The following is an 11,296-nucleotide window of genomic DNA, read 5'->3' as shown; positions in this document are numbered from 1 at the left end:
TCACAGAGTAGAATTTTTCATCACAGGACTCCACAGCTTAGAGGGAACATTTCTTGTAGAGAGCTAGTTTGGTGTAGTGGTTAAGTGTGCGGACTCTAATCTGGGAGAACCGGGTTTGATTTCCCCACTCCTCCACTTGCACCTTAAAGGAGTTTGTAAGCCGCTCTGAGACTCCAAGTGAAGGGCGGGGTATCAATCCAATCTCTTCTTCTTCTTCTTCGTGGCGTTGTGGACGTGGGTTTGTTCTGATGCACTGCTAACCCTCTACCCACAGGGGCTCCCCGCGTCGCGTCTTGGGGAGGGGAAGGGAAAGGAGTTTGTAAGCCGCTCTGAGACTCCAAGTGAAGGGCGGGGTATCAATCCAATCTCTTCTTCTTCTTCTTCGTGGCGTTGTGGACGTGGGTTTGTTCTGATGCACTGCTAACCCTCTACCCACAGGGGCTCCCAGCGTCTTGTCTGTGGCTGCCATGGTGCCTGCCACGTTTTTTGTCGTGTCTGTGGCTGCCGTGGTGCCTGCCACGTTTGTTTTTTTTTTAAGAAAGCTGGGTGGGGCCACGTGATGCTTTTGCCCAACAAGACTCCTGATTGGCCGTGCTGATGTTTTAAAATGTTGCTTTGGCGGCCGCTGCCACCACAGGACAAGAATCTTCGTTGTGTGAATCAAGTAAGCCACAGCAGCCATTTTGTGGCTGGCCAGCCCACTGCAGAATCCCGAAGGCGGCCAGGGGCTCAAAAAAAAAAAAAAAAGCCAGGGGCCACTGCTCTCCCAACCCCTGCCTGTTTCCCGCTCCCTGGCCTCCCCTGGGTGAGTGCTCCATTTATGGCACAGTTTCACCGTTAGACGCATGAGTGATGCTCTCTTGCACGTAGGCGGTTACCCTTTTCTGCCACTGGTCTGCCACAACCGGATAACATCTACTCGAGGCGTGTGTCCCGCATGGCTTCTTTGTCTGTAGGGCTTTGCCTTGCCGATCAGAGGATTTTAAATGACGTCCATGAGTGCACCTGGCGACAACGGCGCCTACATTAAAAGCCAAATCGTAGAACGACGTGAAGTCGCCATCGCGCGGCTTCGCGCTGCTGGCCCCATCTAGCCTGGTATTTTCTGTTTTGGCAGCCAGCAGCTCTCTGTAGGAGCTGCGGTGGCTCAAGGGGTTAAGACGCTGAACTGCAGGCTGTGGAAGGTCGGTAGCTCGGCAGTTCGAGACCAGAGTGTGCCGCGTGACGGAGTGAGCTCCCGTCTCTAGTTCCAGCTCCTGCCAACCTAGCAGTTCGAAAGCAAGAAATTGCAAGTAGATAAATAGGTACCTCTTCGGTGGGAAGGGAACAGCGTTCCGTGCGCCTTGGTGTTTAGTCATGCCGGCCACATGACCACGGAAACGTCTTCGGACAGCGCTGGCTCTTCGGCTTGGAAACGGAAATGAGCACCGCAACCCTAGAGTCGGACTTGACTACCTTTCGAGCAAGGGAACCTTTACCTTTAAGCTCTCTGTAGTCTCAGCAAGGGCCACGAGAAAACGTGCTCCTATAGGGACTGTTTAAGGGGGTTGGGGGGAGCCAAGGACATTGATAGGTTTTTAGATATATATTTAGATCTATACGCTGCCCTGGCTGCTGAAGATTCAGGAGTAAAAGAAAGGCTGACTGTTCTTGGGGATCTTACGAAGAGAGCGTTGATTCTCGAAAGCTTATACCCTGAAAATCTTGTTAAGAACGTAAGAAGAACCCTGCTGGATCAGACCAGTGGCCCCACTGGTGGACCTCCCGATGGCCCCTGGGTTTTGGCCACTGTGTGACACCCAGTGTTGGACTGGATGGGCCACTGGCCTGGTCCAGCGTGGCTTCTCTTAGGTTCTACTGGTCTATCTGGTCCAACATCCTGTCTTCCACAGTGGCCAACCAGTTCCTCTGGACGGTCATCAACACAGCATAGAGGCCAAGGCCTTCCCCTGATGTTGCCTCCTGGCTCTGGGGTTCAGAGGACCAGTGCCTCCGAGTTGTGGAGGTCCCCCTCAGTCACCATGGCTAGCGGTCATTGGGAGACTTATCCTCCATGAATACATCTAATACCCTTTTCAAGTTGTTTCTTCCTGTGGCCATCACACAACACCCCCTGGCAGCGAATCCCACATTTCAGTCACTCTCTGTGTAAAGTGGTATTTTTCCTTTGTCCGTCCTGAACCTCCTGCCCGTCAGCTTCACTGGATGGTCCCCTGAGGTGCTGTTAGACTCAATCTACCTGTTCTACCGCAGACCAATATGGCTAACCCCAGGGGTCATTGCGTAGAAAAAGAGGTGCAGGGGCTCATTAGCATAACCTATTTGCATTTGCCACGCCCTCTGACATCACCGGAAGTGTGTCAGAAGGCAACACCCACCGCTCAGGCTCCACTGGACTCTTTTGGATAGCTAGCTATTGGGGGGGGGGGAAACGTGCAGATCTGTCCTCGCAGAGGAGGGAGAGCTTGTACCTGAATAAAACTTCGTCTTAAAGGTGCCACTGGACTGTTTTGGACCAGGGGGTTGGGGGGAGCTCTCCAACTTACCTGGCTGCTTCTTGCTCTGACTGAGGGCTGCTGGGAGCAGGGGGTGGGGCTTGTTGTATGTGCCCGCCCCCTGGGCTCTTTACTGCCAGAGCTCCATTCCTGTGCGCTCCTGCAGGAAATGACCCCTGGCCTACCCTCTGAAACTGTTCTTGGGGTGGTTTCCTGTGTAATTCCACATCTTAGATTCCATCCGGAGACGGAACCTTCTGGGTGCTGAAAGGTTTGTCAGGGATTAGGATTATCCAGGGGAGGGTTTCTGCTTTCCAGAAAGTTCTGGTGGCCAGCGTTCCCTCTAAGCCGAGTCGGTGTGAGCCAGCTCACAGTTTTTTAGCCTCTGGCTCACACATTTTTGTCTCGGCTCAGGAAGGAGGGCTCCAGAGCAAACTAATGTATGCAGTAGCCGAGTCACTCGCTCACAACTTTAATGCCCAGTAGCTCACAAAGTGGAATTTTTGCTCACAAGACTCCACAGCTTAGAGGGAGCATTGCTGGTGGCAGAGGCACTATGAAGAGCCGCAGTTCTTTGCTGAAGCGGGCAGTTCACCGTTTGAATGCGGGAACATCAGGAAACATGGGTGTGTGTGCCACGAGTAGAGAAAAGAGCCAAATGGGTTTTCCGAACATGTCTTGAAGGGACAGGGAAGCGAGGACCGGGCCAGCCGCCTTGCCAGCCCCTTCTCACAAAGGCCATCTTCACCGGGTCCCCGATCTTTCTGAGCCTGCGGGCACATTTGGAATTCTGACACGGTGTGGCATGCGCTGCCACAGAATGGCTGCCAGAGGAGGCGGAGCCAACTACAAAATGGCTGGGGGGGTGGCCCCAGCCACAAAATGGCTGCCGCAGCTTAACTCCAGTCACACAGTGCAGATCCTTGTGCTGTGGCCTCAGCCCCTGCCGTCAAAGCAACATTAAAAAAAAAAAACCTGCACGGCCAATCAGAAGCCTTGGCGGGGCATAAGCCCTGCCTGGCCCCACCCACTTCTTAAAAACACTCGGCGGGCACCAGAAATGTGCCACGGTGCCCACGGACAATGCTCCCTCTAAGCTGTGGAGTCGTTGTGAGCAACAATTGTACTCTGTGAGCTACTGGCATGCAAGTGGTGAGCGAGCTACTGCATCAATTGGTTTGCTCTGTGGAGCCATCCCTTCCTGGGCTAAGACAGAAATGTGTGAGCCGGAGGCTAAAAATCCTGTGAGCTAGCTCACACTAACTCAGCTTAGAGGGACAACTGGTTGGGGGCCCACGGGCACCCAGTTGGGGACAATGCTCCCTCTAAGCTGTGGAATCTTGTGAGTAAAAATTCTACTCTGTGAGCTACTGGCATTCAAGTGGTGAGCGAGCTACTGCATCAATTGGTTTGCTCTGTGGAGCCATCCCTTCCTGAGCTAAGATGGAAATGTGTGAGCCGGAGGCTAAAAAACCCTGTGAGCTGGCTCACACTAACTCAGCTTAGAGGGACACACTGGTTGGGGGACACACACACACACACACACCCGTTCTTCACATCGCCGATGCCTGTTGCGTTTAACTACCAGCGGGCCATGTGCTCACTGTACTCTCTCTTCCCTTCCGACAGAAGAAATATCCATGGTCTTCAACACGTGCCCGGTGCCAGCCAATTTAGGCCCCTGCACCCGGAGGCGGCGCGAGAAAGGCGGCGGCCACGACGGGACGAGCGCCTCCCTCTACGTCGACCGCCGGAAGTCCAAAGTGTGGAATTACTACACCAAGCTGGGGGATGCCTACGTCGAGTGCAACGTCTGCAAGAAGCAGCTGTCCTTCCACAACAGCACCACGACGATGAGAGAGCACCTGGTGAGGAAGCACAGCATCCGCGACACCCTCCTCTCCCAGCTGAAGGACGACCAGGCCTCCGATCCAGACTACGTCGCTCCGGAGGGCGCGGCCAAGAGGGCTCGGCAGCTGACCGCGGAGAGCAACAGCCAGTACCACGCCGTGTCCTGCGCGGAACCCAGGACCGACGTGATCCTGGAGCTCGTGCTCGAGATGATCTTCCGGGACCTCCACCCCCTCTCGGTCGTGAAGGACAAAGGCTTCGGCCTTCTGATCGGCTACCTGGAGCCGAGCTTCATCCTCCCCTCCCCGGTGCAGCTCTCCAGCATGCTGTGGCACCGCTACAACGTCGTCAAGCAGCACCTCGAGCACTACCTGCAGACGGCTCAGTCCATCGTGATCTCGGCCGAGTTCTGGCTCTCCCACCCCAACCAGACCTACCTGACGATCATGGCCAACTTCATCGACGGGGAGTGGCGGCGGGCGAGGTGCATCCTGGAGACCCAGCAGGTGCACGAGAACCAAGCGGAGAGCAGTCTAGGGGACAGGCTGTACGCCGTCCTGACGGACTTCGGGCTCTCCAACAAGTCCGTCTTCTGCGTGATGCACGACAGCCAGCAGGCCCTGGAAGCGAATTCGCTGCAGCTCAAGAGCGTCTACGGCTGGACGAGCTTGTGCTGCGCCGCTCACCTGCTGCACCTGTGCGTCAAGGTGGGGCTGGAGGTGGAGCAGGTGCGGGAAGCCTTGAACACCGCCCGCAGCATAGTCTGCTACTTCCAGCAGGACGCCAAAGCCACCTGCTCGCTCAACAGCAAGCTGGAGGCCATCAACAAGACGAAGCTGAAACTGGTGATGGACACCGGGGCGCGGTGGATCACCACCATCGAGATGTGCGAGTGCCTCCTCGACCTCAAGTGGGCCATCATGTCCGTGCTGGAGGAACACCCCAAGGGGACGACGGTGGTCCAGAACTTAGCTGACCACCAGTGGAAGCTCTTGCAGGACCTGGTGCCCGTCATGAGGACACTGAAGATCGCCACCTCGTTCTTGCGGGAGGAGCAGAACTTCTCCATCTCGTCCGTGATGCCGTGCATCCACGGCATCGTCACCGCCATCGGGCAGCAGTCGGAAGAGGCGAGCGGCGTCATCAAGACGGTGGTGAGCAACATAAGGGCGGAGCTGACGCAGCGCTGGGGCATCTTGGAGGACGAGACGCTGCTGGAGAGCCCGGCGGTGGTGGCCTCGTTCCTGGACCCGCGCTTCAAGGAGATGAGGTTCCTGAGCCCCAGCCTGCGGAGCGAGCTCCACAAGAAGATCAAGAGCATGCTGTCGCAGTTCTTCAACCACCAGTCCCCGGTGTCGGCCCAGTTCTGGGTGCCGAGCGCCGACTACAAAGCGGAGGTCGGCGAAGCGGGAGGCCAGCTTTCGGCCCACAAAGAGAGAGGCCCGAGCGGGCAGTCCCAGAGCATGTACGACATCCTTTTGGGGAAAGACCCGACGGAGAGCATGCCCGAGATCCATCAGCAGCTGGAGAATTACATCGTGGAACCTCTCTGCAAGCGCAGCACTAACCCCTTGGACTGGTGGAAGAACAACGAGCACCGCTTCCCCTCCGTCGCCAGACTGGCCCGGCAGTACCTGGCCATCCCTGCGACGGTGGTGCCGCCGGATCAGGCCTTTGCCCCCAGCGAAAGTGCCCTGGAGCACCGGAGAGGCGTCCTCGCCCCCGAGAACCTGGACCAGATCCTCTTCTTACACCAGAATTTTGACTTCCTAGAGTCTATGAGGAACGGGAACGAGAACCTGAGTAAGAATGCGCACAGCCAGTATTGAAAAAAGTCTGGTGTGGGGAGAACAGGATGGGTGTACCGGGGTTCGATCGATGCACCGGGAGGTGCAAAGTCTTTAAAAGGCACCACTAGACCTTCTGGGTCACTTTAGTCTAGTCTGGGGGGAAAAGGTAATGCAGAGTTCGACCGTGACTGTACTTTAAAGCAAGGGTCATTTCGTAGAAAAAGAGGTGCAGGAGCTCATTAGCATAACTTATTAGCATAACTTATTTGCATATGCCACACCCCCTGACATCACCGGAAGTGTGTCAGAAGGCAACATCCACCGCTCAGGCTCCACTGGACTGTTTTGGATTGCTAGCTATGGGGGGGGGGAATGCGCAGATCTGCCCTCACAGAGGAGGGAGAGCTTCTACCTGAAGGCGGGCCGGGGGGGGGGGGCTCTGCAACTTACCTGGCTGCTTCTTGCTCTGACTGAGGGCTGCTGGGAGCAGGGGGCGGGGCTTGTTGCATGTGCCCGCCCCCTGGGCTCCTTACTGCCGGAGCTCTGCTCCTGTGCGCTCCCGCAGGAAATGACCCCTGCTTTAAAGGTAGATCTGCCCGCTGTGTCTAAATTTATCCGTGTTTTATCCGTAGTAGCAGGGTCAGCCCTTAAGAATAGCTTTCTTCTCCAAAGGTGTTGAAATAAGCAGCGGAAGGCGTTGGAGGGCCACTCGCTGCGATGCATGCGAAAGAGACGGGTGGGTTCTCACGCGGCAGATCCTTGCCTGAAGGGTCACGAGAACCTAACGGCAGGACTCTCTTAACAATGTGGTCCCTGGGCAGAGTTGTTCTGGTGCAAGCCCACTGGAATCAGTGTGCTTAGGCTGGAGTAAGTCCGCATAGAACTGCGCTCTAATGCAGGCATCCATCTTGAAGAGACGTACTTGGGAAGAGAAAGCAGAAGTTGTTCCGGAGGTCACGGTTCTCTTAGACAAGTGTGTTACAATGCTGGCGTGTGTGTGTGTGTGTGTGAACAGAGAGATCTTCAAGCACTTTTAGAATCCTGGGAGCAAGGCCCTGAGAGCTCCCCTGCACGTTACCCCTCCGGAGAGGGAACGTGAAAGTCTGCGTCCCCTTCGAAACCCCATCCGGAGGGAGCAGACTTCCTTCCATGGAGACTGGCACCTCTGCCTTACCGCTCGCTTTGCTCCCATGGGCGGAAGTTGCCATCACGAACACCTATCCCTTGATGACCTTATTTGTTTGGCATGAGGAGCCCCCGGCCTAGAAAATTAGGCATCGTGCTTGCTGTTCAGGATGCGGAAATCAGTGCTCCCTCGAAACTGTGGAGTCTTGCGAGCAAAAATCCTACTTTGTGAGCTACCGGCATTAAAGTGGTGAGCGAGCGGTTGGGCTGCTGCCTAGATTAGTTTGCTCGGGAGCCCTCCTTGCTGAGCGAAGACAAAAATGTGTGAGCCGGAGGCTAAAATACTGTGAGCTGGCTCACACTAACTGAGCTTAGGGGGAAAACTGGTCTGGACCAATGCTTCCTCTAAGCTGTGGAGTCTTGTGAGCAAAAATTCCACTTTGTGAGCTCCTGGGATTAAAGTTGTGAGCGAGCCATTTCGCTACTGCCTAAATTAGTTTGCTCTGGAGCCCTCCTTCCCGAGCGAAGGCCAAAAATGTCTGAGCCGGAGGCTAAAAAACTGTGAGCTGGCTCACACTGACTCCGCTTACTACTGATTCTAACCAGCGCCTCTCTCTATAAAAACCTACCACGACTGTGGATTGTAAGAGACAGAATGCTACGTAGGGCGATGAGTCATCTTAGAAATTAGAGCACGCGTAAGTATATAGTCTTCTTAAACAGTGTACCCTCTGAAGTACTCTGTCCGGTTTCGAGTCAACGTATTTTGACCGCTGCAAAAATAAACGGCGTGCACTTTTAATCCGAGAATAGCTGAACGGTTATGGAGAATTCTGATTCAAATCAACGTTTTGAACGGCGCATTTCCCCCCCTTTGGTGCAAACAGCCAGCTGGAATCACTGCCCCACTCGAGCTCCGCCAGGGGTCTTTTTGGGCCCGCAGGCACCTTTGCAATTCCAAGACAGGAGGGTGGGCGCAACCGTAAAATGGCTAACATGCAGGGCTCTTTTTGTAGAAAAAGCCCAGCAGGAGCTCATTAGCATAATAGGCCACGCCTATTATGCTAATGAGTTCCTGCTGGGCGTGGCCAACTTGGGAGCCAGCCGGAACTCCGTTCCTGTGCGTTCCTGCCCAAAAATAGCCCTGCTAACGTGAGTCGGTGGAGCCAGCCATAAAATAACTGCTACGGAGGGCTGAGCCACACATACAGGGGAAGCCTGAGTGCGAAAGAGAAGGGTGATTAAAAATACACTGTGCGAGAAGAGCGAGAGAGAATAAAAAATAAACGCTGGGGTGGCAGCTGCCACCGAAACCCTTGTTATTCTAATGTGCCTGGCCGATCAGATCTTCTGTGCCAGATCAGGGGCCACTTGGTGGGGACCCCTGAACTAAATCATACCCAGTGTTAAAACAGTGGGTTCCATGGATGAGCAGGCTCGAGTCTAGTGATCAACTCAACTTTATTTGTGATTTCATCAAGAGCAAGCACAAGACCCCCCCAGAGCCTCAGCTCTGTTACACAGCATGCAATCGCCACACCCAGACAACCCCCCCCACTCCCAGTGATAGGCTATTTGCATAACATGACTACTAGACTGGTCACTTTCAGAATCCTGGCAGGCTATTGTTCTTGTGCTCCAAGCTCAGCCAGTCTCTGGGGTGATTCAGTCAGGGACGATTCAGTCCCAGTACATAACACCCAGGATCTTCAAAAGGGCACCTTCGTAGCGATTTACCAGTGTGCTGATAAAGTCTTAACGGATCAGCTAAGAGCCAGATTGAACAATCAACTGGCAATCCCTTGAGAGAAGTGGACGAGGGCGGAGTGCAGTTCTGCAAATGGGGAAAGTCGCTAACCCACAAACCTTCGCTACGCTCCCTGCCTACAATATATCCCTGTAAATAATGCGTAGTTAAAGGGGGGGGGGTTGTTCTTAAAAAAAATGTTTCTTTGCCTGCACTCTTGGGGGAAGTTCTGCTCCCATCACAGGTGTCTTAGGGCAAAAATAATTTATAAGCGTGTCTGAGTGGAGCGTGTGAATGTTTGTGTAAAACAACAGCAGCCCTGCTGTGGAGGAAGAAGAGGAAGCCAGTGACCACGCAAGGAGAAGGGGAAGGACAGGTTTATGTGGAAAAGTGGGGTGTGCCTAGCCTGGCACCGAATGGGTTTTTTTGGTCACAGAAATCCATATACGTTGAGCCAAGCACCTAACTGATGAACACGCCTCCCCCTCTGAAGAAGCCAGCCTGCAAGCATGTAAGCGTTGCTGTAGCTCACTTCCAGCTATCAAAGAGAAACAAGGGAAGGAATCCTTTTGAGTCTCGTGAGCGGCTGCGTTGCCTGCTCTCCTTTCGCAACAGAGAGACAAAGCTGACCTTTCCGGGCTCTCTCTCTCTCTCTCTCGGAGACGTTTTCACAAAAAACCCACTGCCTCGCCTCAAGATCTGGTGGAACTGGTTTGTGGAAAGGAATGTCGCGTACCCCGGCACGTGCTGAGCAAGAGGTTTTGCGGGGGCCGAAGCCATCCGTGTGGCGACCCAACAGACTGAAATCAATATTCGGTGGAATGGAAAACGGTCGTGTTCTGTGATTCTTCCCCCCCCCCTTTTCATGGATGTGTTAATGATGCAATCAAAAAAAAATAATGGTGCAATAAGCCTGCATCGAGGTGTGGTACTTTGGGGAAAAAAGGAAAGGTAACATTCTGCTGAAAATGGTCGTGTTCTGTGATTTCTCCCCCCCCCCCTTTCATGGATGTGTTAATGATGCAATCAAAAAAAATAATGGTGCAATAAGCCTGCATTGAGGTATGGTACTTTGGAAAAAAAAGGAAAGGTAACATTCTGCTGGAGGGATGAGCGTATCTGATGGGGGGGAAATAAAGATAAAAAGTTAATAGGCCAGTTTTGTCTGAGTTTTTTTTTTTATTTTAATGAATGCGATCTAATGTTTATAAAAGGGGCCGCGGTGGCTCAGAGGTTAAGACGCCGAGCTGCAGACCGGAAGGTCGGTAGCTCAAGACCCGGGTGCCGCATGACGGAGTCAGCTCCCGTCTCTGGCCCCAGCTCCTGCCAACCTAGCAGAATTATCAAGAGTTGCCTGCGACAATTCTAGCATTTTGATGGTGCATACAAGTCAAATGAGGGCTGCGGTAGCTCAAGTGGTTAAGACGCTGAACTGCAGGCTGTGGAAGGTCAGTAGTTCGCGACCCGAGTGTGCCACGTGACGGAGTGAGCACCTGTCTCTGGCCCCAGCTCCTGCCAACCTAGCAGTTCGAAAGGAAGAAATTGCAAGTCACTGCTTCAGTGGGAAGGCAACAGCGTTCGGTGTGCCTTGGTGTTCAGTCATGCCGGCCACATGACTATGGAAATGTCTTCGGACAGCGCTGGCTCTTTGGCTTGGAAATGGAGGTGAGCACCGCCCCCTAGAGCCGGATTTGACTGGCTTTTGAGCAAAGGAAACCTTAATGTTTATAAAAGCAGCGTTGTCTCTGACGTGCGCATGTGGATAAGCCTGTCGGGGTCAGCCGCTGTGAGGCTCCCTCGTTGGGAACTGGGTTCACCTGCACCATGGCTGGCAACGGAGGGGAGTCGTGAGTCCACTCTGCCCAGTTGGCCTAGAACGGTGTAGAATCAGGGCAGGAGAGAGACAGGCTGACGACAGGGCAAGCTAAGAAGGAAACGCGGCTCCCACCAAAAGTTCTCTGGGACGTGACGGGTTAAATCCCCAGGCAGAGGTTCTGTGTTGCTGTTAAGCTTTTTAGTGGTCACCACTTACACGCTCCTCTGCAGCTTATCTGCACGCGTGTGTCACCTGCCGCAGAGCGTTTTCCTCCCATGTTTGAATTGGAACACAGCCGTGTGTGGCGCCCCCTCGGCTCTGGCCTTCGGCACTGTCGAAATTAAGGACGTTCCAGCCAGCAAAAGCGGCCTGTGACCTATGCGGGTTCTCTTGTCAGGCGGAGTCTCATGGACAGTAAGACACAGGGTGGGGGGGGGGACACAAACCTGACCCAAAATCTGGAATCAAGAAC

At 54.1% G+C, this 11,296-nt stretch overlaps 1 protein-coding gene across 1 annotated transcript in view; it reads left to right on the top strand.

The window, feature by feature from the left end:
• Positions 1 to 6,386, top strand: part of LOC107116996 (zinc finger BED domain-containing protein 1-like) — a 15,404-nt gene extending 9,018 nt beyond the window's left edge. Inside the window, exon 3 of the mRNA XM_015419030.1 lies at positions 4,125 to 6,386. Coding sequence (XP_015274516.1) covers positions 4,125 to 6,175 — 2,051 coding nt within the window. The 3' untranslated portion in view covers positions 6,176 to 6,386. The remainder of the gene's footprint in view (positions 1 to 4,124) is intronic.
• The last annotated feature ends 4,910 nt before the right edge of the window (positions 6,387 to 11,296 follow it).

Source organism: Gekko japonicus, unplaced genomic scaffold, assembly GCF_001447785.1.
Source record: "Gekko japonicus isolate JY-2015 unplaced genomic scaffold, Gekko_japonicus_V1.1 scaffold4079, whole genome shotgun sequence".
Taxonomy (NCBI): Eukaryota; Metazoa; Chordata; class Lepidosauria; order Squamata; family Gekkonidae; genus Gekko; species Gekko japonicus.
Note: the sequence above shows the minus strand (reverse complement) of the source record. Positions and strands in the feature narration are given on the sequence as shown.